The following is a 24,608-nucleotide window of genomic DNA, read 5'->3' as shown; positions in this document are numbered from 1 at the left end:
AACAAACCTTTAAACCCGTGCCATAGAAATAGGACATCGTATGTACAAACTGTCGTCGGAATGTGTGACACAGCCGCTTACCCGCTGTGACCTAGCCCCCACGGAGGGGATCTGTTTAGCTAACATGCCGGGAGTCGTTGCTGTCGCACCCCTGTCTGGTGTGCCTGTGAGACTGACCGCCGACTCGGGCTCTGCATGCTCCGATTCGACGGTTGTCTGAGAATTACCCTTGACAGCAGCTCTCTTCGAAGGATAGAAGGGGGGGTGATCATCTCCAGACTGGACCAGGACAGTATCTTGATACAATATCGATCGACCCAATTATAAAAGCCATCATACCTTCGTATCTGTGGACAACGGCGGCAGCAGCGTCGCTGTATTTTATTTGTTTTGCACTCTGGTGTTCCTACATTGTAAGCTGAATTACATCGAAGACAGGATGAAAGCCGCACAAGACGCATCCCCTGAGGCTGAGCATGAGGACGACCTCAAGGCCAACTTGCGCTCACTTCAAGATGCTCAGGCTGCCACAACCGCAGAGCATGAGACAACATTGCGCCAGGCTCTTCGTGAGAACTGGAAGGCTGCGCTCTGGTCAGCCATCATCTCGTTAACCATCGTTATGGAGGGATATGATCAAAGGCATGGCTAAGGCTCCCATTTCCCCATAGAGCACAGCTAACACTGCAGGCAGTTTGATGTCAAACTTCTTCGGCTACCCGACCTTTCAGCGCAAATTCGGCTCATATGTGCGTATGCAAACACTGAATGTGTGTTCGGAACCCGCTAACCCCATCTAGTATCCTGAACAAGATACCTGGCAGCTCACCGGAGCATGGCAAGCCGGTTTACAGAACGGAACGAATGCTTGTGTCATCATTGGCGGCTTCATAAACGGATGGGCATCAGCCAAGTTTGGATACAAGTTCGTCACCCAGGTTGCCCTCGCTTGCATGACGGGCTTCATCTTCATCTCCTTTTTCGCCGTCCGCATCGAGATGCTTCTAGTTGGACAGATGCTTTGTGGGTTGACTTGGGGCGTTTACGCCACAACAAGCCCTGCGTATGCTTCAGAAGTATGTCCGCTGGCATTGCGAGGTTACCTAACCGTCTACGTCAACTTGTGCTGGGCCATGGGCCAGTTCTTGTCGAGTGGTGTCCTGAGGGGCATGCTCCAGTACGACACGGAATGGTCGTGGCGTGTACCCATCGCAATCCAGTGGATGTGGCCCGTTCCCATTATGATTGCCATATTCTTCGCGCCTGAGTCACCATGGTGGTTGGTCAAGAAAGGCCGTTATGAGGACGCCGAGAAGTCCTTGCTTGCTCTATCGAATCGCAGCCGTGAGCAAGCCCAGGCTACCCTCGCACAGATGCGGCACACCATCATGCTAGAGTCTAGCATTGAGTCCGACTCAAATTATCTGGACTGCTTCCGCGGCACCAACCGTCGCCGAACGGAGATTTGCATGGTCGTATTCGCCGGCCAGCAGCTGTCCGGCGCTGTTTTTGCGTATACACCGACGTATTTCTTCCTTCAAGCGGTATCAGCACGGAAAACGCCTTCACGATCGCTATTGGCAGCACAGCAATGGCCTTCATCGGGACGTGTGTCTCGTGGGTCCTGCTCACTTACTTTGGCCGCCGCACGCTGTATGGGATTGGTATCGCCATGGCAAGCTGCGCTCTCCTCATTGTGGGCATCTGCTCAGCGGCAACGACGGCGCCCGGCGCCCAGTGGGCTCAAGTGGCCTTCGTGCTTGTGTGGAAGCTCATCTACTCAATGACTGTAGGACCAATCTGTTATGCCATCATCTCCGAAACATCGGCCGTCCGGCTCCGACCACAAACTGTAGTCATTGCGCGCAACACGTACGCCATGACACAGATCGTGGCCAACGTGTTGAACCCGTATATGCTCAACCCGATCGAGTGGAACTGGAAGGGCAAGGCCGGTTTCTTCTGGGCCGGCACTTCGGCATGTGTTGCGATGTGGTCTTACTTCAGGCTGCCTGAGACGCAGGGCAGGACTTATGAGGAACTAGACCTACTATTCCACGAGAGGGTCCCAGCTCGCAAGTTCAAGTTGACACATGTCGACCCATATGCGGAGCGAGTGGCCGAGGCCTAAAGAAAATCGAAGCAAAGTGTCCAGGTGAGGCGACTATCCGTCACAGGAAAGGCACCTTTGAAGGGCCAAAGACAATCATTTGATCGAATTGACCCATGCGTACACACTGCCCGTATCTACCCCTGAATTATGTGCCGTGAATCCGAAATGCGGCGACAAGTGAATAATGGGATGGCAGGAGAGAGAAATTGGACCCGCGAAGCGGGCATTGGAGATGCGGGGTACCAAGCACCTGGCCAAAGTCGCCTTAGGCAGGCCCGGCCATTGTGGGTTAGGGGTTCTCCCCCGCGCCTTCCCCCTGGATGGAGGCAAGGGCATCCCTTTTAAAGCAGGCACAGCCCAGCGAGGCGAGCAGCTTGGCTCCTTCCACAGCTTCCATAGCATATGGCACGCCGCAGAAGCCCCCCTACAAGCACTTTCCAGCTCCACATCCCCGCAATGCGCCCCGCCAAACCAACCTCACCTGCATCGTGTTCTGTGGTGTGAGTCGGTCGAAGCTATCGTGACCTAACATCAACGTCTTCTCGTGGGCTAGGCAAACCTCAAGTCTCCCTACAAGCCAAGGCAGCACCATGTCACAGCGACACATTGTCAATGATTTCGGCACACCCCTGGACTTCCCCCATCTCAAATCTCCAGAAACCCTGCTGCTATCCTCCCTCCAACGCATCCTCAACTCCTCTCCTCCACAATCCACGTACACCAGGGCTCAGCTCAGCGGCCTCTTGAGCGGCCACACTGGCATCGCATATCTTTTCCTTCAAGTCGCAACCTCCCTGCCCAAGCTTCACGTCCACGGGTACCCAACGCGCCACTGGGCGCAAGCCTACATTTCTGGCGCGCGAGGCCATCTCGCCCTTGAGCCAGGAAACTGCGGGATAGCGAGTGAGATCCTTGCTCATGCCGCCGTCCGCGCCTGCATCACTAAAGATCTCGACCACGTGCGAAGCTTTCTCGTCAGTTTACCGCAGGTGCTTGCCGCCGGCATTGTTGATCGCCCTACGTCGCCAGCGACCGAAGGCCAGCACCTGGAGTCCCGTCAGGCAGACCCGTTCCCTACCGACCTCTTCTATGGCCGTGCAGGCGCCCTCTACCTCCTTCGTCTCATCCGTCACTGGGTTCCCCAGTCCGCGCCACTGGTCGAATACTGGATCGTTCTCCTGACCAACCGCATCCTATCAACCGACGATGACGGCAAAGGCAACTGGCTGTGGTCCGGATCGCGCTACCTCGGCGCAGGCCACGGCGACATTGGCATCATAACCCAGTTGGTCCTCACGACGCCGCCTCTGGCACCAAAAATGAGTGAAAGACTGGCCTCCCTGCTCGACATGCAGCTCGAAGACGGTAATTGGCCCTCCGTCGAGCCCGCTGACGGCTCTCGCACAAGTTCGCCCACCGAGGAGCTCGTCCAATGGTGCCACGGCGCACCGGGCTTCGTGCTGTCCCTCCTCTCCTTGCGTCCCTTCTTCCCCATCCTGCGAGAACGCATCGACATCGCAATAGAAAAAGGCCGCGCCCTGACCTGGGAGCGCGGCCTCCTGCGCAAGGAGCCAAGTCTGTGCCACGGCATCCTTGGCAATGCCCTGTAAGCCCTCCCCTCATCGATGGCACACGTTGGGTCGTCTCTGACACGCATCTGTAGCATCTTTCCCCCAGGTCCGCAGAGGAATCATTTCCTCCGCCTGGGCACGCCCGAGAAGGTCGCCGAAGCCCGACGTGCTGATGCCGATGTCTTTGCGCCAGCATCGTACGGGAAGGAGTGTGCCCTCCTCATGAGCTACGAACCAAGCGCCGCCTGGACGTGGATGGCGTGCCAGAGGCAAGCTCCCAGATTCATCCTGTACAACGACATCTGAAAGACTATCATATCCAATTCGATTATCGCGGGAACGTGCGCGCGTGTGTGTGTGTGTGCTGGCAGGGGAATAGGAGGGGGGTCAGCTCGCGCGTGCGCACATATTTATACCCATGCATAAGTCAACTACAAAGCAACTGGGGTTCCTGAGTAGGTTGAGTACCCATGCCAGAAAATCCACTTTTTTTGAGGCAGCTGGAGTGCGCCTGCATCGTTGACTTCATACCTCCCCGTTCCTTTAGCACATATGTTGTCCAAAAAAAAAACAATGTTAAAAGGCAATGAATCATAAGACGCAAAGTCTTGTTGCTGCACCTCTAAGTTGCTGATGCTGAAAACAATGAGTCCATCCATTCCTTGGCCTCAGGACATGTCCATGTCCAGAAGGACTCCATCCCAATCATATGTCCTTGCGAGTCGACCCAGGGTATTCGGCCCCCCCTTGCGCCTTGTCATGATGTGGCTGAACCACCTATTCCCATAGAAACAAAGCACACAAATAAGAAAATGAAGATGAAACACTCAGTTGGAGAGTTGATCATGCCAATATCGAGAGGAGGATGTCTCTTCTTTACCGACTCCTGTCCTCATGCAAAGGATCACCAGAGCGAATTGTGGCCCCGAAACTGGCAGATAGCCTGTTGAGCCAGGCCTCGGCACGGCTTTCTCGTCTGCCTGGGCTCGGCGACAGAATGCCCTGTTCAACATCTTCGTCGCGCCCCCCCGAGCTCGATGCCTGAGCAGCATCCTCGTCATCGCTCTCGTCGTGATACGGCTCGTACGTCGGCCCTGAGGACGAGCCCCGAGCAAGAGATCGCACAACGTCCCCTTTGCAGATGGGGCATGTTCGACGGCGTGTCGTCAGCCACGGTGTGCTTTGAATCTGTCAGCAACGTACACATGCGCCGCGGCGTACACATCTTTACTTACATGCAGTCCGCATGGAACTCATGGCCGCAGGGCAAGCTCATAACCTGGCTGACTCCGTTCTCATATTCCTCCAGACAGACCACGCATTCGACCTGACGACCCATGTATTTCTTCCATTGACTAGGAGTGCTGCCCAAGGCCTTCTCCCTCTCGGAGCGTGCCGCAGCGGTCGGTGTAGGAATGTTAGCTGCAGAGGTTGGGGCCAAATGGCTCTCCGAGACCGGAAGCTCCCCTGAACTCTGGAAGCGAAGGATGGTAGGTCTGTCAGGAACCTGCTGCAGTAGGGGTGTCGTTGGGCAAGATGATACTGGCGAGGGGGACCTGGGTGTGTGGATGGGCGAGGGAGCGACCGTATGATACGTTCGCACGGGAAGCTGCTCAACGACGGACTTGGGAGCCCTCCATCTTCGGCGGCGAAGGCGGGCTCGCAAAATGAGGACCGCGTAAACAAAGGTCAATGTGACAAGCGGGCTGATGACCAGAACCAAGAGTGTGTCAAAGAAAGGCGTCCCGTTATCCGACGGCGTGATTGTGACCCACAGACCATCGTGTGCCTGCAAGCTGCCCGCCTCTGGAGCATGTAGTTTCGGCATCGGCATGTCGCCGGTGGCCGTGTGTGCCAACTTGCCGTCGGTTCCACCGAACAACACCGAGACCATGTTGTCCTTTTCGCTTTGATGTTGGCTATCGTCGTATTGTTCGGCAGCTGATGCGAGGGGCTCAGAGTAGGATGTATCCACAGCTTCGGTCTGCTCGTCATCCCAGCCGAAAAGTCTGCGTAACCAGTGCGTCCCGGCAGGGGAGAACGAACCTCCCCTAGTAAGGTCACTCTTGAGGTGTCGCGGTCGGAACTTGTGAGTGCTCGCGACCTTGCTGGAGTGCAGGCGCCTTTTATCTGTGGACTGAGGAACCCTAAACGGATAAGCTTCCTCATCCTCGCCATCTCCAATAACTAAGCTCCCCACATGGGCGAGGGAAGACAGAATCCGTGCAGTGGTTCGTGCTGTGAAAACCGAGGGAATAGTCACGTTTGAGGTGTCTCCCCTCGCAAACATTTGGATGAGGGGCCCTCCTTTTTGGCTATCTCCCACAATGAGAGCGGAGGCACCCCTTCGTTGTGCCCACATGACCTTCTCCAGAAAACCACAACCGCCGCGACTGAGTAGTACGATGCTTCCAGAGATGTCGGCGGATTGGCGAGGCGGGTAGACACGGGCGTGGGCTGCGTTTGCCGCACGAGCGTCAATGCGTGACCTGGACCCGGCGAACGGCTGCAACAGGTGCTCATCGGCATCGTCGAGGTCATCAAGGCTCCTCGTTGCGCCCACGTCGGGATTTGTGAGGTCTGCGCCAGGTCTCGTAAAATGCCATCCAGGTATATCACTGCAGCCGAGCTCGGTTCCGCCGATGGTGTCTTCGTACTCGTCACCAAAGTCGTCGTCGTCAAGGAATGCGCTCCCGATCCACAAGCGGCCACTGAGGCCGTGGTGGGGCAACAGGGGCCCAAATGCGGCGGGCTGTGCCGGAAACAACGTACTGTTATCATCGGTCAAACTGATGACAGCATTCGGACTGAAAAGTGAAAAGCCTGAGTTGAATGAAAAAAAGCTTGATACAGAGTTCGTTGGCATGCCCGACATGTTGGCGGATAGCGCAGGTTTCGGTCGCTGTGCGATGGAAGTGATCGACCGACAGAAGAGGAAGAGGCACGCGACGAAGAAGAGGATGAGGATAAGGATCCGTGGGGTACGCATAATGACGGTAGGCTGGCTGTTCGGGCGACACAGGTGCGAAAGAAAAGAAGGCTTCGAATCAGGCGGTGGTACGAGGGATGCGCAAGGCAGCTTGGCCGGCAGTAGAGATAATGAGTTGGGGCGCGCGCAGTGCCGAAGAAAGACGCCGGAATCGAAGCTGAAGCTTGGAGAGACTGGTGACAGAGCTCGCCGCCCGTCTCGCAGCTACCTGAAAGGCGAAAGAGGCCGTATCATGTGTGGTTCATGAGATCTAGGAGGTAACAAGATTCGGAGCAAATGCTTGCGAGTCGGCCTTCTATCGCGATGGGTGTTTGGAGCGGGATGAGGTGGAAGAGGAGGAAACAAAGCAGTGAGTCGACCGAGTCGAATGGACAAACGAGGACGTCACATCTCACACCACTACGACCACCCGACACAGGCACTTGTTGCTCATGCTCATCTGACAAAGGCCGGGTCTTGGGAAGAGGGTACGGTACCTACAACAGAGTGTGGCGTGGTCTGCCTAGCCTGGTCACTGGCCACTGCTATTGACTGGGCACACGCTGCTGGTCACGCTGGATGCGGCAGGCAGTACCAGACCCATGCCGGGGGGAGGGGGGGCACCTGGCAGCCCAGGCCCTGGCCGCAGGGGCGGGACCGACGGAGGCGTCATGACGGTCACAATGGTCGTGCTCTGACTGCTCCTCCTTCTCATGCCCTTTTCCCCTCACCTGAGCCCCCCACCAGGCTTAGTTCGGACCACTCCTGTCCTACCGTCCGGTCCCCTCAGGGTCTCCACCAGGTCGAGCCAGGCCAGGGAGGCCGGGGGCCCTCGACTAAGTGCCTTAGGGACTGGGAAGTGCTGTGGCATGCTGCATCATGCGCTGGCGAACCCCGCTATGCCGTCTCGGCTGTGGTACCAGGATCACATGGAACGATGAAATATGACGGATCTTCCTTTGATATCTTCCTCTGCGACCGATGTATTCGTAGCTAGCTTTTCTCTTTCAGACACCCAACATATCCGTACGAGCTGTCAATTGAATTATGCGCGTCTACGACGGCAACCTCTCCAACCCGTGCGTATCTGATCATTTCGCACAGCTTGCACAGGGGTTGACTCCTGGTCGAGACATCATGTCTGACTAGCTGTAGCCTTCTCATTACGCAACGCGCTCCAGCTACCTACCTAGTGCAAGTAGGCTCACAAAACGAAACAATAGGTTCGTTTGATAGGTGCGTGCATTGCTCCTCACTTGTATTCCTAACTCCTGGATGCTGTGTCCAACGCCTGCAATGCTATTCAGGTCATCAGGTCATTCCGTCGCACAAGGCTCGTATGTTCTGGCCTCATTCACCCAACTAATTGTCTTCGGAGAAGAGCCCCTTCAGCTCTCCATCCTTGCCCCGGTCCCATTCACGCTTCTCTCCGGCCTTGGTCCACTTGACGTCGGCTTCATTGCGCTCACCGCCACGCTTCCACTTGTCGATCTCCTCATCCCCAAAACCCGCGGCCCGCAGCCTCTGCTCCTGACTCTGCTGCCATTTATGCCTGTCTCTAAAAGTCTCAACAGCCTCCTCCCAGTTTCCCGTCGTCTCGTCCATCTCCACATCAGCTTTTGGGTCGTAGCTCGCATCAAAATGCTTGTCCATCGCAGATGAACCCGTCTGAAAGCCTCGTCCTCGTGTGCGGATTGGGGGAGGCGGTGCCGGCCCAATAATGTCGTCCAAGGGGTCCGAGTCTGACAGTGTTTCGTCTTTCAAAGCATGTCTTGAGTTTTGAGACTTCAGTCGCCCTCCACCATGCCGTCGTTCTCTTTCGGGTCGCTCTGATGCCAGGTCGCTGCTCGGTCCATGATTGTGAGCATTGCCATGGGCCGGGCTTTTATCGCGTGAAGTCCTGTGGTACTTCGACATACGGTCTTCAGCAGTCTGAGTTCTAGGACGGCCTTTATCGGGAGCGGCGCGCTTTTGGAGTCTGCGCCACCCTTCGCTCAAATGGTGTGCGAGATCGGTGGCGGCGGTGGCTGCTTCTGTCTTCTGGGGACATGGATCTTTTGGCCCGCGGTGGCTGCTTCGCTTCCGCTGGCTCTCGCGGTCTTCTACATCGGGCTCGCGCTCCTCCTGCCGTCGCCGCCGTTTGCTGTCATTTTGGTCCGGTGATGCGCTGCGACCATCTCGATGGCGCCTTCGAGACGATGTAGAAGTCGAATATCGTTTTGATGTTGCGTCTGTCGACCTCCGTGAGCTGGCCACTTTCGTATCTGCCTTGCGACCGCCCAAGATGCTCAAGATATCGCCCATCTGTCGGCGTCGGACATCTTGTGGCGCTGCGCTTTTGCGCTTTTGTCGCTCCTCGGTCTCCTCGAGCGCTTTCAGGCGCGCTTGCGACTCGGCAGTTTCTTTCGCAAGGAGATTCGCATTGTGCCGGTCGGTGTCTTTGATGATGTGTTGCAAGAATCGTTTGTTTGGCTTCAGCTTGTTGGCGGGCCTGTCTCTGTCAGACGGTGACTCTCAGAGTAGGATAGACGGCCCACGAACTTCTTCTCAGCGCGAAACGCTTCCAACCCCACGCTCGAGTATTCCAATGAGCAGTCTGCTGCTTCTTTCGCAAGCACCTCCGCCAGGTAGTCGTCTGTAAGGATGTCGTCATTGGGCATTGCTGATGCAAAACAGTGGGTGATGTGTAGGTGTTGTTGGGAGTGGGGGCAGTGATCGAGTCCGCTCAAGGTCAGTGTCGTGGCATTTGTAGCGTATGGGTAGATTCCAATGTGACGAATGATTTATGCCCATGTATAAACAGCCTGGGGCAAACAGGTTGTATCAAGACTTGAAGTCGTGGTGGTCAAGTGGCTCGCTCCACTATTGATGCAGGAAGAAGGCCAACAGCCGCCCGTGTGGGTCAGGGTCCATGCAGTTTGCGACTGAGTCCAGGAAGAGGAATTGATAGCGATAAGGCCCCCGCGCGTATCCCAATTAGGGAATGCCTGAACAACAAAAAACGATGACATCCATCGGAGCCCGCGATCGCGGTCTAATATTCGATTGCCAACCCCCGCGCCCCAGACGTCAGCGCGCAGCCCCTTCGCCATATCACCAGTGACATGTGCGATTCCCTTCCAACGACATACTAGTTTCGAACACACTTGCTTCTCCAAGTTTGTCTAGACACTTCAAGCTTCAAGATCTACAACTCACGCGCCAAGTCATCGATACAATGACCACCATCGATGCAGACGACATCCTCGAGAAGCTGGAGGCGCTTGAGCGCAACAGCGAAATCTCAATCATCAAGCTGAGCGAGCCGATCTCGAGCGCCTACTCCCAAGATGCACGACAAAGGACATCTGATGCATCCAACGCCTCCCTGGACGCACCGACGCCGGCCAGCCTTGACGCCGACCTCCAGCATTACAAAGAGCTTTTCTCCAAACTACGATTCTCCTACGTTGAACAGGTCACCAAAGAAAAGTTCATTCGCGCCATCGTTGGAGACCCGCCTCATATTGTAACGCCGCAGGAAAACCTGGAATTAGAGAAACAGAATTTGGCGGCTAAGACGCAGCTCAAGGCTCTCAAGATTGAGGTTGCTGACATGGTGGCCGAGTTGGAGAAAAGAGGCCGTGATTTGAGCCAACGATACGACAATGTTCGGGTCGAGAAAGTCAAGCTGCAGGAACTTCCTGGTCAAATCGAGGGGCTAGAGAGTCGGGTCGCGGAATTGAAGGAGACGCAAGAGCCCGGCACGAACCCGTACATCAATCTGCCGCTCGCCAAGACGCTTGAACTGCTGGATGACAAGCGGCGTCGGCAGAAGGAGCTGGATCGCGAACTCGAGCAACTTCAGTCCAAGGTGCCGAGGAAGAGGAAGGAGGTGGAAAGGTTAGAAGCTGAATTGCAACCTCTAGAAGTCAAGAAGCAGACCAGCACGACCGCTGCGAAGGATGCAAAGCGGCGCAAAGAGGCCGCACTGGGCGGTGTGGAAGATGACTTGGAGGAGCGTGGCCGATGGCTCAGGGCCACCGAAGCGGCCCTCAACAACATGCTTGAGTTGAAATGATGAATTGTGGGGAACGACGAGCTGCACGACTGTACGACTATGCTTATGACTATGGGGGCGCTCTCAGGGGAGTCATGGCGCATGATATCTATCGAAAGGGGTGGCATCAGGCTGAGAGGTATACAGGGATTTGACTCAGGATTGCAAGCGCCTTCCCTCATGTTGGCAATACACTGTTACGACAAGCAATTGGTGCGTGCTCAATTGGTTCTCGGTGTATATCCGGCTAAACTCTCGCCGATCACTCCAATGCCGCAAGAGAAGCACGGCCCCCACATTGGCCTCCCCACGTGACTCAAAAGCCCCGCCGAATTGTGCGCCCTCGCTTACCCTAGCCCTCGAAATTTCATGCTGCGCTCGATTTTGAGACTGAACATCAATCGTCAAGCAACCACCTTCACCGTCGACATCTCAACACCGCCAAGATGAGTACGTACGCCCGAGACGCTGCACGAGCAGCAGATCGCAGACCTTCTATAAAAGATTCTGCGACTAACTGAACCGCTGGCTGACTTTTCCCGTAGCGAAGGGTACTTCCTCGTTCGGTAAGAGGCACAACAAGACGCACGTTCTGTGCCGTCGTTGCGGTACGTTTACCCTTCTCGACCCGACTCCGGATATCGACGCCACAAATACCGATCACGACGACGGAGACTGGACGATTTCTGGAGGAAGAGTCAATTCGACTTGGAATGTGCGGAAGACTGATGGAATTTTAGGCCGCCGCTCCCTCCACGTCCAGAAGCACACTTGCGCCTCGTGCGGTTACCCCTCGGCCAAGACCCGCAAGTGTACGTTCCCCACGACTGTCGACGCGAACCGCTATCTAGTGGTGATGGATGCTCACGAATAATTGATAACTGACTGGAGGAAACAGACAACTGGTCCGAGAAGGCCAAGCGGAGAAAGACCACCGGCACCGGCCGCATGCGCTCGCTCGCCGACGTTTCCCGACGATTCAAGAACGGCTTCCAGACCGGCGGCCCCAAGGGTGCTCGCGGTGCTGCCAACCCCAACCCTTCCAAGGAATAAATTCGTCTTTTTTGGTACGCAGAGGACGACGGAAAAGAAAACCCGGGGGGTTCGACCTTGAAGGGGAACTCTTGGGCAATGCATGCATAGGGACGGTCTAAGGGGGTGTTAAAGCGTGAACGAAACGCCGGAACTCGAGGTCACTGGGCTGGAGGGATTCCGACAGGCTTTGCTTTAGGGATATGGACTCCAGCAAGGTCGCAATCACAATGCCATTCTGACGCGTGCGCTGTCGATGAGTCGTGCTGGCGGGTTATGAGGAAGAGTGGTCAACTGACCGCCGCATGCACACTTTCAATTTGTCGTTCGAGGAGGTCACTCCAGCTCCTCGGCGCTGTTGAACTGGCCATCCGTGACGCGAGTTCTAGACGAGCTCCTCGCCAGATACCAAACCCAGAGGATCTTCAAGCTCTTACTGTCCCACCACAGCCTGTGACGTGTATTTCGGGAGACAAGGTTTGTCATGCGGTGTTTCAATCTGTATCATTGATCGAATTTGTGCCATTTCAGCATCTGGGGTATCATAATATTCCAGCTTAAACTCCGGCTGAATCTGCCTTCATTGCCCTCTGTGGAAGACTTTGACGCTCCCGTCCCCTCCCACGAAGTAGAGGAATTCCGCCTCTTCAACCTCCCGATCTATGCCGTCATCTCCTCCACCGCCCGTGATCCTCATAACACCGCTCACGTCACTCGCGCCCCCGGTGTCCAGCAATCTCAAGCTCACCACGATCTCAGCCGTGTGCGCCAGCGCCAGCACGAACCCGGCGTGTCCCCTCTCCAGTCCTGTGCCCTGCGCAGCGATGAGCGGTTCGTCCGCTGCTACGGCCATGACCGACGCGTGTACCTTCTCCTGGACGTCCAGAAGCACACCACGTAGCGCAAGCTCCGTCACGGCATCAGGCCCCTCCGTGAGGTCCGCCGTTGCAGCAAGAAGGAGGTCCGGCTGGTCGACGATGACTATAGTCTTCGCAGGGTTGGCGCCGCGGCCTCCCGCTACATCGGCCACGGCACCCAGTAGCTCATTGCGCAGGTCTGAGAGTTTGGGGCCGCGGAGGGTGCGGAAGCCCTTGCGGGCGCCGTCTACTGGGAGCGGTGTGAAGAGATTTGTTAGACCGTCGACGAAGGCGAAACGACCGGCGCGAGCCAGGGACTCAAGGTCCAAGCCCTAGAGCCCCGTCAGTGAATGCATTGACCAGAATGGTTCGGAACAGGTGAGATGAAGACTGACTAGCTTGCCTGCGCCGTCTTTCCAAAACGTGAAGTCTCGCATAAAGCTGACGAGCACGACATTGGTCTCGCCTGTCTCTTCAGCTAATTCTTGGGACTGGCGTGTCTTCTTTTGCAGGTGGGAGTAAAGATAGCGCAGAATGAGCCAGTTCGTGGTGGCGCCCAAGACGTTCGTGAGGAGGACACTGCTATGTTCTGGCGGGAGGGCCAGGTAGGGCTCGAGAAGATGAGGGATACGTGTCGTCATGGTCACTTGCCGTGTTCTGGAATAAACACAGCAATGTACAAGGTCCTGAAGGGTGCCCTTGCTGCCTTGGTTGTAGGCACTTTGTAACCTCTTTCACACTTCAGATGAATGTCGTCGACAGTTGGAGGTCAAGTTTTCAACCCCAACGAAGTGAAAAGACGTTGGTGTACCACACAGTAAGCTTGTGGGGCAATTGTTGTCTATTCGAAAAAGGGCCAACTGATCTCGTCCATGTCGACTCCGGTGCTCTTTGCCAGGACAAAAAGCACCCCAAGCGCAGATTAAAATACGCCCGTCATCATAAGAAAAAATATTTGAAGCGACCACATACATGAATGATGTAACTGGCAGTTGTGCGTTGCTGGCTCGCGGCATGTAGGAACCGAAGGCGCCAAACTCATAAGGATCCTACCCTTTCATTTCACGGCAATCAAAAGGCAAAACGCACTCGATTGCATCCTCACACAGAAAGCACTCGGTGGATTTACATTTGGTACATGAGACATAGCTTTATCTATGGCAGTCCATGTCGTTCTGAGCGCAGCCGACACAACCATAAATACAAAATCCCAGCCTGTACGGCTTCTCAGCGGACTACCCTGATTAGCGGATAAACTTAAGCGCACCACACAGGCGCAAGGAACGGCCAATTGGGTGCCCTGGTATTAGGCCAAAAAGGGAATCCAGGAGATCCGTGGGGGAGTGTTACTGATGTTACTGTGGAAGTCCCCCCCATCCTCCCAAAAAAAAGACGCCGGCAATTCCGACCGGAGGTACGCACCACAGCACTACACTCCAGTGAGTGGTACTGCTGGAAGCGGGATCGGACGACCAGGGCGGACGGCCCGCAGCCAGGGCCAGATCCACGGGAAAACAGGGCGGTCGACGCGCGAAGATGCCGAGAGCGAGCGAGGCTCACATGGAGAGGAGACGGAGTTGCTGTTTCGTTCCTGCTGGCCCCGTTCTCAGGGCCACAGCAAATTCACGCACCGTCGAAAGCAGCGGGCTTGGGCGATTCTCGAGACGGCATCGGCATCAAGCACACCTCGCGCGCGCATCCATGTGTAAACTTTGAAGCGATGTGCTGTCTGCTGCAGGGGCGGCTGACTGGCCGCCGTTCCGAACACGCAACAAGATAGGTTGCCATGCAGAGGAGGAAGGGGGGGGAGGAAACGTGTTGCGTCTGTTCCGCGCCTGCGACTCTGCTTTGTTCTGTCTTGCCCTGTTCTCGCGGCTGCATCTCCGTCCGTTCTGCGCGACTAAATCCGAGCTCCGTTGTCCTCTATCTCTGCACCCCGCAGTGAGCTCTCCCCAACCCTCAGGTCTGTCTGTTGGCTGAGTGAGATAGACTGCGCCCTTTTATTCCTGTTTCTCTCTCTCCCGGCACAGGAGCATTCCATGTCATATATGTACACACGGATAAAGCCAGAGGGTCTGAACGAAGCCTGTCACGATAACCAGGTAGGCAACAAGACACACGTCCATCGGAGGTTCCCTTCGTGAGGCGAACTACGTGGGGTCGATCGTGCCTGCCCCCTGCACCAGCGTGGTGACGCAGCATTGGGTGAAGAGGGAGGGGGCAGTTGAGCTCAACCCCGCAGTGGTTGCTGCCCGCAGCATTCTTCCACCGAAGTCTCGCCCCGGAGCATTGGGGGGAGACTCTGTCGCTAATTTGTTTTCTCAACCTCACATCCGCAAGCTGATCACTCTTGTGACGCCAGATTTCTCTCTGAACGACGAACAGCTTCAACTTGGAAGGACTTCCCTACCCCTTGGTCCCACCGCCTCTACGCTCCTCCTCCACGCCCAGTAGAGCAACATGATGTGGTCTCCCACTGCTGCCTCGGCTCCCACAGCGCGCCCCACCAGCCCTGAGCAGCCCGCCTCGTTCAGCGTGTCGCGACAGAAGAACCGGGGCCGCCGCATTGCCCAGATTGTCAAGCTCAAGCCTGAGTTCCTCGAGGAATACAAAAAGGTGCACGCTCATGTATGGCCCGAGGTCCTCAAACAGATCAAGCAGTGCAACATTGAAGACTGTACGTTGTTCCTTTCCTACTCAACCCGCCTCCGTCATTTCACTCCGTTGCACTCTCCAATCTTCCTCTGCCCCATCCGGGTTCGGACAAATTGGAACCGACGCTAACACCACGACAGACAGCATCTTCTACGATGAGAGTTCCGGCATCCTCTTTGCGTCCATGAAGTACGTGGGATACGATTACGCTGGAGACATGGAGCGCATGAGGGAAAACCCCAAGGTCCGGGAGTGGTGGGACATGACCGATGGCTGGCAGGAGTCGCTGGTCGAAGGCGCAACCAAGAGTAACGTCGAGCCGGGAGAGCCGGGCTGGTGGAAGCCCGTCGAGGAGGTCTTTCATCTGCCATAGACAGCGTTCCACGAAGCTCTTTATTCATCTTCATTTCCAGTTGCCAAATAGACCTCCAAAGGGGCCCTTGCCATCTGGCCCACTGCCTCCACTTCCGCCACCGCGTCCGCCGTGTCGACGGGCCTCGTTTCGAATCCAGTCCTCGAGAAATTGGCGGTCGGCCATCTTTCTGGCGTCTTGGACCTTGGTCTGCACCTGCGCCTCTTGAGCATCAAAGCTGAGGAGCGTCGGCACAGACGTGATCATGTAGGTCATGCCGAAGCCCGCGCTCATAATGTCGGGCGAGTCGTACTCGACAGTACAAAAGGCGACGCCGCCCTCAGCCTCGCCAACACCGGACTCTACAAGCGATTGCAGAAGGGGAGCAACGACGCGACAGGTTGAGCACCAAGATGTAGTCCACAGCGTTAGGAGAGGCGTTCTGGATGACGACGAGATCTGCTGATATGTGTAGAAATCATCAGGCTTACGGACGCTGAGCAAAGTGTTGGCAAACATCGCACAGCAAAATACTTTGGCCCGGCCAGCTGGCCAATGACCAGTGGAGTGAGCAAGTCAACTTACGAGGTGTATATCTGATTCCTAAGCTTGCGGTTCTGCGACGTCGAGAAGGGCGCCACGGCGGCTGAAAGTGAGACTGGTATGAGTGGCGTGCTGACAGGTCGGCCGGGGAGTTTGTTGAGGGAGGAGGAGCTAGGAGTAGTTGGACAGGCTCGCGGCGCAGTCAGGCGGAGGAGGTGTCTCGTGTGCATGACGTCGATGAGGGTGGGAGGGTGTTGTGTGGTGTGTGGGTGCGTAGCTGCGCGAGAGAGGTGCGATTGAATATTGAGGAGCGTCTTGATTGCCAGGGGCGGGCTTTAGAACCTATCGATCGATATGATGGATGAGATGCCGCAATCAATCACTTGGTTCGACAGTCTAGTGGATGTGTTGCACAGCGGCCGTCTGCAACGATGGAGCAAGCAGGAGCGTATGGTAGGTACCTACATGGAGGATGAAGGGAGATGGGGCGCAGGATAGGGCGGCTGAGAGAGTTCCTGCCTCAGCGCGCGCACCTTGCACCTCAGGCTGTCACTGCACCTGTGCGGCGCGTTGTGACAGTGAGCGTCACACGGAAATATGGGGACAAGACCCCTAACCTCGAGGCTAAGGTGCTGTTGCGTCATCACGCAGGGCATTTAGCACCTTGGATTCTGAGGCATCGCATATCAGAAGCAAAACAAATACCACAATGAGCATCAGCTTCCAATGAGTGGCTTGAGCAACATCTTGTGACCGCTGCTACTTCCCCACGTTTCTCGCGCATGAGACGCGTTGCAGACGCATCGTCGACCGTCCCATGCTGCCTACGACTCATTGAGTGGGAGACGAAGCCGGATTTCGTAGGCACCCAAGTGCTTGGCTTCAGCACCGCTTCCCATGGCCCACTCACCGCTGTAGCTTAAGTGGAGGGACTGATGGCACCCGACCGATCACCCCGCCCTAGCGCTGTTGCTTCATGCTTATCTCGTGTCATGGGAAGTGGCAGTCCCCTGCCAGAAGTCGGTCAGCTCAAGGTCGATCTGCGTGACAGAGGCAGCCGAAGCCGAGACAGGCAGGAACACACCAACAATGGCCTGTTCTCCAAAGCTTCAGAGCTCGTGAAGGAATGTGTGACGGGCGGGCTTGTCGACATCGCTTACCCCTACAAATACCCTCGAAATACCCGCCTTCTGCAACGCGCCGCCCAAAGTAGATCGACCGACCGACCGACCACCTCGAGTCATACCCGCCTGGAGCGCGTCCGCCAACATACCCGGATAGTCTCTGACTGCTAGCCTTGACCTTCTGTCAGCCTCGCACCACCATCTCTCCACCTCATGTCTCTCCAACTTGGCCTTTCATCTTAACCTCGACCGCCTCTTCATTGATCAATCCTAGACATTGATTCGCAGATCCTCTACTCCTTGCTCCAGATAGCGTTACTCCTCCCTCCGTGCTACACAACCTCGGCGTTCCATGACCACACACCCACCTCTCATCACGTCGCCCCTAGAAACCTTTCAACTGGCATCGCATTCATCACACATGCTTGTTTCTTCTTCGTAACTCGTCGCAGCGTGTCAGAATACCGACAAAATACAGATAATACGCCCTGCCTATTCATCTGAGCCCTGCAAAGAGCTATGGCTGCCGAATCGTCGGCAAAACCGCGTTGGGAGCGCTGGTTCGGGCGCGAGTCCAACGCCGCCCAGGCTCCCGAATCACAAGAGAAGCAAGGTCCTCCGAGATGGAGTATGGGCGTTCTCAATGACCTTCACACAGTTCAGGTTCCTGGTACGTGGGCTTTCTGTCAATCTGTTCCATCACCTGCTGATCGTACTGCCAAAATCAGGTTCTGTCCTTCTGCTTGCCAGTAACAGGAATGAACCCCTTGGCCTCCGTAATGCGCCTGCACGCACCTCTCATTCCTCCATCCCGACCGGGTTCTTCGATCCAGGTCCATCGCCACCGGTCACTGCCCGCCGCTCTTCCTCGCACGGCCCGCCCGCCGATGAGAAGAAGAAGACCAAGGACGGCAAAATCATTCTAGAGCCCCAGCCAGAGGACTCGGCGAACGACCCACTGAACTGGCCTGCTTGGCGTCGCGACACGGCCCTCTTTTCTCTAGGTTTCTACTGCCTGGTCGGCGGTGGTATCACACCTCTCCTGGCCGCTGGGTTTTACGATGTTGCCGACGACTACGGGGTAAGCGTCGAAGATGTCTCGTTGACGACCGGCTTGTACATGATGGGCATGGGCCTCGGATCCGTTGTCGCATCCCCTACCGCCATCTTGTGGGGGAAGCGTCCGGTCTACCTCGCGGGCGCCATTCTGCTGGTCATTTCTTCCGTCTGGTGTGCTCTTTCACCCAACTTTGCTTCCCTCATCGTGGCCAGGATCGTTCAAGGCATAGCCGTCAGCCCTGTGGAGTGTCTGCCTTCGGCCACCATTGCCGAGATCTTCTTCCTGCACGAGAGAGCGTATCGTATCGGCATATACACCTTGCTTCTGCTAGGTGGCAAAAATCTTGTCCCGCTGGTGAGCGCTGTGATTATCCAGGCTCTGAATTGGCGATGGGTATTTTGGTAAGCAGCATCCCCCACTTCTTGGTGCCACCAGCATGAAGTACCCGGATTAAGTGAATTTTTGGATGTCGAGACTGACGACAAGTGGTATAGGGTCGTAGCTATCATTGTTGCCGTCTGGTTCTTTGCCCTCTTTCTATTCGTACCGGAGACATTTTGGGACAGAACACCTCACCCAAAGTCCAGGAAACCATCGAGACGGCCGAGCTTCATTCGTCGTCTGTCATCACAGCGAAACGTACCTCAGCAGCCCGTACCCGTGGCAGTAGTCGACGAGACCGCGACCCCATCTAAGGGCCAGACTAATGCCATTCCTGCCTCACCCTCCATCGCAACACCCTCTGGACATCAACACAAAAACCTACATGTCGGGTTTGCTCCTAATGAATCTATCGAGCAAGTGGGCGAGACAAGCGTCAGCACCGGCATGGCTCCGAATGCAACAGCTCCTGAACAAGCTCATCCAGAAGATGATAACGCAAGACCAACCTCTGCCCGCACTGCCCACACCCACCACCGGGGAAACACCGCCCTTTTGACGCTCAGCGGGCAGATTTCACCCTCAACCACGGGCCACGGCTCCACCTCAGGCTCCGATTACTTTGCCAGAGGACCTGGAATTGATAGCGAAAAGTTCCCGACAGACTCGAGAGGTCCGCCGAAATCGACTGCGTATACCCACACACTGCGACACCAACCCGCAAGGTCTTTTACCGAGCAGCTCAACCCATGGAATGGTCGTCTCAATCACGACAAATGGCTGAAGGTCATGGTTCGGCCTTTCATCCTCTTTGCGTATCCCTCTGTTCTCTGGTCTACAGTCATCTACTCTTGCTCTGTGGGGTGGCTCATCGTCATCTCGGAAACGATGAGCGTGATCTATCGGAATTCGGACTCGTACAACTTCACCGCCCTTCAGACTGGGCTCGTGTACATCTCGCCGTTTGTTGGTGGCATCTTGGGCACCGTTGTGGCCGGTAAAGTAAGCGATATCATCGTTAGGGCGCTGGCACGTCGCAACGGGGGCCTTTACGAGCCCGAATTCCGCCTCATCATGGCAATTCCTATCCTCCTCAGCACCGTCATAGGGTTGATGGGGTTTGGATGGTCAGCAGAAGAACGCGATCACTGGATGGTGCCCACGTTCTTCTTTGGTGTCATCTCATTCGGCTGCACCATGGGCTCTACCACGTCCATCACATATTGCGTTGACAGCTACCGACAGTATGCCGGCGAGGCTCTGGTCACGCTCAACTTTAGCAAGAACATTCTACACGGACTTGTCTTTAGTTTGTTCGTCACTCACTGGATGGCATCTGACGGGCCGAAGACTATGTTCATCTGGCTCGGCGTCATTCAGCTAATTTTCTGTCTGTTCTCGATCCCCATGTATATCTTCGGCAAACGTGCCCGTATGTGGACTGTGCGGAAGAACTTTATGGAGAAGTTTTAGACGGGGCCTTGTTGCATTGGGAGGCCAGCGTGTTGGGGACGTGGCCAAGAAGCATGGAGACCACTTTCCACGCATTTCTGGCGTTATGGGGGTTGATTTCTTTTGGCGTTGCGTCAGCATTAGCATTATACATTGGACAAGTCCGGGAGTTCATACACACACCAGTGCCAAAGGGCGCAGACAACAGTATACAGCATACGATACAAACCACCGTACCTAAATTGGAGTGCCATCTTGCGCAAACATGTCGCAAATGGTTTCATGAATAAGTTGTTCGCTATTCAAGCCCTACCACAGGTACATGTGACTAGCCTCCAGCGACGCCATGCTATTTTGTTGGGTTTACTAGTCAGTTCTATGATCACTCAGTCAAAGACACCCGCCACGTTTTCGGAAGTCGTTGTCATGTCATCTCTTGTCTACCCAGTCCAGCCATTGAAATATACACAAGGCCTAGATGCCTGTAACCCGAAAAACTCCGCCGGCCCGGCGGTTCCCCCCATCATTTACACATGGGGTTGAAAAGCCATGGGGAAATCGCACCCGCATATATTACAAGCCACGCAGCTCTCGCCTGCTGTCATCCCCGTCCCTTCCCTCCATGGGTAACCCACCAGCGCCTTTGCTCTGCACGCCCTGGACACTGACAGCCCCCTACTTTACTAGCCAGTCCCCTTGCGTCGCGTCGCCCCCACTGCCCCCCGCGCGCGCGCCCCCTCGCGTCTGATCTCATCTCGCTGAGAGAGAAGGTGGAAAAGAAGCATATGGATGACCAGCATGCATGTACGTGTTGTTTTGTAATGCATTAGAAAAAAAAAGAAGTTTCTCGTGGTTACTGAGGTGGAAAACGGGGAACGAAACGAGCGCGTGTTGGCCAAGTTCTACGGTCGGTATCGACAACCTTGATGAAGGTAGGCGCAAAGTGAGGGATGGGATTTCATTTCAACGATTGTGAAACGCGTCATGGAGGAAAGGCAAAGCTTTCCTGCCCATTTTTCTGTTCTTCTTTTCTTCTTTTCAAAGAAGGAAAAAACTCCTTGTCTGGACGGCCGTGAAGAGGGTGTTCGCTGAGCTGTATGCAATGTACCTGTACCCGAAACTACTATGCGTAGAGGGCTTCGATGAAGTAGATGAAGCCGAAGAGGAGGAAGGCAAGAGCGCCGCCGATGGTGACTGTAAAGAGTTAGCGTTCATCGCATCAGAGAAAGGGAGGACAGCACGGGTCCACAGGAGATGGGTTGACTCACCGACTTTCAGGCTGACCTTACCGGCGATGGCGCGACCGCCGATGACCGCCACGCCGGTGCAGACGCAGTGTCCCGTCATGGCACCGAGCGTAACCCACCAGTAGTCCTGTCCAGCGGCCATGGCAATGGTCGCGATCTGGGAGCGGTCGCCCCACTCGCCGAGGAAGGTCATGACAAAAGTCTGCACCCAGGCCGGGCTCAGGAGCAGGGAAGACAGGTTGCCGAGCCCCTGGAAGAAGTTGGCCGCCGAGGCATAGCGGCCACCCGAGCGGCTGCGGGATCGGCTGGAGGATGGGGAGCGTGGCGGGGAGGGGAAACGGCTCTTGGAGCGCGACTTGCGGTGGTCGCCGTCGCCGAGACCCATCTCGAGGGCGTAGGGAGAAACGGAGTGCGAGTTGCCGCGTCGCCGGCCGGCGGCGGCACTCTCCTTCTCCTTCTCGGCGAGCTCGCGCTCGACTTCGTGGAGCTCTTCAGTGACGCCCTCGTTAGGGTCCATGGCCATGCCTTCGCGTAGCAGCTTGGCGCCAAAGACAAAGAACAGACCGGCGGCGGCGAACGAGGTCAGGCGTTTGGGAATGAGGGTCGGGACGGCGTGGCCGAGGACGGCGGAAAGGACAGTCATGACGAGGAGGGCGCCGAACGCGGCGGAGAAGACAACGAGGCGATCGTGCTTCATAGCCATCAAGGCAGCCACGAGGAAGGTCTTGTCGCCAACCTCGGAGACGAGAATCATGGTGAGAGAGAGGACGAAGGAGTGGAAGGGCTGAATGATGCCTTCATCCTCCTCCTCGAGTGCGCTCGAACCCTTGGGATGCGACTTGGAGACATCGAGGTGGTCTTTGTTGGCAGAGTCGGGAACGGGAGGGGGAATGTCGTCTAGCGACTTGGGAAGGTCTGCCGGTTTCTGGGGGGAGAAGTAAGGTTAGCACCCCAGGGATATTTATAAGTACAGAAGTTTGGTGACGGAGGGGGGAAGGGAGTACTCACGCCTAGGCCAGCTACCTCATCAGCCGTGCCGTGTTCGTGCTCATGCTCCGGGCGGTCCTGGTCGCTGGGCGAGGGAGTCTTGGGGGCTTCGGGGACGTTATCGCCGGCCTTGCGCGCCTTGTCCTTCTCGCTGACGCCGCCCTCGGTGCCAATGGTGCCCTCCTTTGGCTTCTGGCGGTCACGGTCGTTCATGACGCCGTCGTTCGTCTCGGGAATGCGCTTGCCGTCAACAATGGTGGGATCGTCAGGCCTGCCCTCGAGGGGTGGAAGGTCCTTCACGAGGTCATCGGTGTTGTGGTTCCTGTCGACAAAGGGGCCCTGATGCGGCATGCCATCCCTGCCGTCGACGGGCGCGCCTTTGGTGCCAACATCTTGTCGCTTGGCGATCTCTGCTACTGGTATGTCTGCGGCGACTGCTCGTGGCTCGTTGTGAATCGTCTGCTCGGACGCTAGGGCTGCAGCCAGGGAGGGAATGAGGAGGAGGATCAAGGGCAAGGGTCGGGACCTGAGCCGCATGGTGGCGGTGTTTTTGTTTGAAAGCAACGAAGGGGAGAGAAATGAAAGCAGGCGAACTGGGGCAGTGATGATATGATGTGGTGGAAAGAAAAGGAGAAGTTGTTGAGGCGCTCGAGTTGACGACCTGGCCTGGCCGTAATGGTGTGGTGGATGATTACAGGTACCTGGACGTGCCCCCCGAAACATTTGGCCAATAGTTCCCAACTGGGGTTAGTGTCCGCCAAGCCCAGGTATCAGCCGCTCGCCGTTCTCCTGGATTGAAACCCTACTAGCTCTCTCGGTGCTTGGCTCCACCAGAGGTACCATGTATGTGTGTGCAGCACATAGACGCGCCACGGTGGCTACACGCGTGGCTTCGCCCTCTGGACGGTTCTCTGGGACTATTCAAATATGCTCAGCTGCTTCTGATTAAGCAGCTCCAGACTTGAGCAGCGTAAGTCTCCAGCTCATTGGTTTGATAATACTCGTTTCATTACATATTTCCTTCTTTCATTTTTCTTAATAGTCGATCAATCTTCGACTGAGACAGGCGGATGTCGCCCATTTAGTTGCACTCTCCTGAGGTCGAGCTCTCATTATCAAACATGCGATTTTTCCAGTCGTTCATGCTCTTCACGCTAAGCGGCGAGGCCAGTCAAATGTAAAACCATTCATTTCATCTATGTCAATATCGATCTCCTTCATCTAGCACTATCAAGACCAAAGGCAAAAGCGTCAAAGCATATTCCACCCCCAGCGCGCCTAGTGCTCGCATCTATCTGGCTCGCACCAACACCCACTCTCGGTTCAGGGCTGAGGATCCGGGCCTGCATAGACTCGTTGCCAGATGAACGACACCAGGTGCTCCCGGATACACGAGTTGCCACCGCTGCATACGACGACACAGTGGGACCTTTAGGCCTTGGCCGTCATCTCGGAAATGTCCCGCTCGTCAAAGGGATCAACGACAGTGCTGGCAAACTTCCTGGCCGGGACCCGCTTGGCAAAGAGGACGTCGAGCTCGTGGTACGACCTGTTCCAGGTCTCCGGCAGGCGGAAGTAACTCCAGACGAAGACGCCGAAGCAGGTGCCAGCCCAGAAGAAGCCCGTGTAGCCCTTGAGGTTCCAGGCCTGGGGGTTCATGAAATACTGCTGCAGGACGCCACCAATGGTGCCCATGATGTTGGACGAGTCACGGGCGAGGCAGATGGTCTTCTGACGGAGACGGGTGGAGCCGACCTCGGCGGGGAGCGCCCAGCCCAGCTGTCCGGCGGAGAGCTGGAAGATAAAGGTCCAGAGCATGGTGAGGCAGGCCTGCGCCATGGCGACCGATTCCTTCGAGGTCCAGACGTTGAGGATACCGATGAGGAGAAGCACAGAGCACATGCCAGCCATACCCCAGACGTAAATGGTGCGGCGGCCGAGACGGGGCATCAGTACGAACCAGTTGATCAGGCAGCCGATAAAGGCAAGGCCAGTGCCACCGAGCGCGAGAGAGTAGGTGGTGCTGGTGCCGAGACCCATCTGCGAGAAGAAGTACGAGCTGTTGTAGGCAAACGCAATACCGCAGAGAATCTGACCGGCAAAGACGACGCAGGCAATCTCGGTACGGCGTAGCTCGGTGCCCTTGAAACAGTCCCAGTAGATCGGGCCAATCCGAGCTTCTGGCCCAGGGTTGTGGGGGGATAAACAACACGGAACAGCTCTTTGC

At 56.1% G+C, this 24,608-nt stretch overlaps 12 protein-coding genes across 12 annotated transcripts in view; 6 read left to right on the top strand and 6 right to left on the bottom strand.

The window, feature by feature from the left end:
- Positions 1-439: 439 nt before the first annotated feature.
- VDBG_02044 (general alpha-glucoside permease) lies at positions 440-2,131 on the top strand (the record flags this gene model as incomplete). The annotated part of the gene is made up of 4 exons (XM_003007810.1): positions 440-594; positions 695-749; positions 801-1,608; positions 1,713-2,131. 4 exons carry the CDS (start codon positions 440-442, stop codon positions 2,129-2,131), a joined length of 1,437 nt encoding a protein of 478 aa, XP_003007856.1.
- A 572-nt stretch (positions 2,132-2,703) lies between these two features.
- VDBG_02043 (abscisic acid ABA receptor) lies at positions 2,704-3,990 on the top strand (the record flags this gene model as incomplete). The annotated part of the gene is made up of 2 exons (XM_003007809.1): positions 2,704-3,719; positions 3,777-3,990. The coding sequence occupies 2 exons, from the start codon at positions 2,704-2,706 to the stop codon at positions 3,988-3,990; spliced, it is 1,230 nt and encodes a 409-aa protein (XP_003007855.1).
- Positions 3,991-4,560: 570 nt separating this feature from the next.
- Positions 4,561-6,673, bottom strand: VDBG_02042 (RING-9 protein; the record flags this gene model as incomplete). Its single annotated transcript, XM_003007808.1, has 2 exons — positions 4,561-4,864; positions 4,920-6,673. The coding sequence occupies 2 exons, from the start codon at positions 6,671-6,673 to the stop codon at positions 4,561-4,563; spliced, it is 2,058 nt and encodes a 685-aa protein (XP_003007854.1).
- A 1,341-nt stretch (positions 6,674-8,014) lies between these two features.
- VDBG_02041 (conserved hypothetical protein) lies at positions 8,015-9,312 on the bottom strand (the record flags this gene model as incomplete). The annotated part of the gene is made up of 2 exons (XM_003007807.1): positions 8,015-9,090; positions 9,165-9,312. 2 exons carry the CDS (start codon positions 9,310-9,312, stop codon positions 8,015-8,017), a joined length of 1,224 nt encoding a protein of 407 aa, XP_003007853.1.
- Positions 9,313-9,869: 557 nt separating this feature from the next.
- On the top strand, positions 9,870-10,712 carry VDBG_02040 (conserved hypothetical protein; the record flags this gene model as incomplete). The annotated part of the gene is made up of 1 exon (XM_003007806.1): positions 9,870-10,712. One exon carries the CDS (start codon positions 9,870-9,872, stop codon positions 10,710-10,712), a length of 843 nt encoding a protein of 280 aa, XP_003007852.1.
- A 409-nt stretch (positions 10,713-11,121) lies between these two features.
- VDBG_02039 (60S ribosomal protein L37) lies at positions 11,122-12,014 on the top strand (the record flags this gene model as incomplete). Its single annotated transcript, XM_003007805.1, has 4 exons — positions 11,122-11,141; positions 11,237-11,299; positions 11,432-11,503; positions 11,590-12,014. The coding sequence occupies 4 exons, from the start codon at positions 11,138-11,140 to the stop codon at positions 11,742-11,744; spliced, it is 294 nt and encodes a 97-aa protein (XP_003007851.1).
- A 289-nt stretch (positions 12,015-12,303) lies between these two features.
- VDBG_02038 (conserved hypothetical protein) lies at positions 12,304-13,221 on the bottom strand (the record flags this gene model as incomplete). Its single annotated transcript, XM_003007804.1, has 2 exons — positions 12,304-12,912; positions 12,976-13,221. 2 exons carry the CDS (start codon positions 13,219-13,221, stop codon positions 12,304-12,306), a joined length of 855 nt encoding a protein of 284 aa, XP_003007850.1.
- Positions 13,222-14,621: 1,400 nt separating this feature from the next.
- Positions 14,622-15,687, top strand: VDBG_02037 (DUF718 domain-containing protein; the record flags this gene model as incomplete). Its single annotated transcript, XM_003007803.1, has 3 exons — positions 14,622-14,682; positions 14,943-15,257; positions 15,376-15,687. 2 exons carry the CDS (start codon positions 15,041-15,043, stop codon positions 15,606-15,608), a joined length of 450 nt encoding a protein of 149 aa, XP_003007849.1.
- On the bottom strand, positions 15,639-16,360 carry VDBG_02036 (conserved hypothetical protein; the record flags this gene model as incomplete). The annotated part of the gene is made up of 2 exons (XM_003007802.1): positions 15,639-16,083; positions 16,173-16,360. 2 exons carry the CDS (start codon positions 16,358-16,360, stop codon positions 15,639-15,641), a joined length of 633 nt encoding a protein of 210 aa, XP_003007848.1.
- A 1,413-nt stretch (positions 16,361-17,773) lies between these two features.
- On the top strand, positions 17,774-20,168 carry VDBG_02035 (MFS1 family protein; the record flags this gene model as incomplete). The annotated part of the gene is made up of 3 exons (XM_003007801.1): positions 17,774-17,924; positions 17,983-18,715; positions 18,809-20,168. 3 exons carry the CDS (start codon positions 17,774-17,776, stop codon positions 20,166-20,168), a joined length of 2,244 nt encoding a protein of 747 aa, XP_003007847.1.
- A 1,102-nt stretch (positions 20,169-21,270) lies between these two features.
- On the bottom strand, positions 21,271-22,918 carry VDBG_02034 (transmembrane protein PFT27; the record flags this gene model as incomplete). The annotated part of the gene is made up of 3 exons (XM_003007800.1): positions 21,271-21,341; positions 21,416-22,319; positions 22,403-22,918. 3 exons carry the CDS (start codon positions 22,916-22,918, stop codon positions 21,271-21,273), a joined length of 1,491 nt encoding a protein of 496 aa, XP_003007846.1.
- An 894-nt stretch (positions 22,919-23,812) lies between these two features.
- The window catches only part of VDBG_02033 (general alpha-glucoside permease), a gene marked incomplete at both ends in the record, with an annotated part of 1,672 nt that continues 876 nt past the window's right edge, over positions 23,813-24,608 (bottom strand). Inside the window, one exon of the mRNA XM_003007799.1 lies at positions 23,813-24,523. Coding sequence (XP_003007845.1) covers positions 23,813-24,523 — 711 coding nt within the window. The remainder of the gene's footprint in view (positions 24,524-24,608) is intronic.

This window comes from Verticillium alfalfae, genomic scaffold (genome assembly GCF_000150825.1).
Source record: "Verticillium alfalfae VaMs.102 supercont1.2 genomic scaffold, whole genome shotgun sequence".
Taxonomy (NCBI): domain Eukaryota; kingdom Fungi; phylum Ascomycota; class Sordariomycetes; order Glomerellales; family Plectosphaerellaceae; genus Verticillium; species Verticillium alfalfae.
This window is presented reverse-complemented; position numbering and strand designations above follow the sequence as displayed.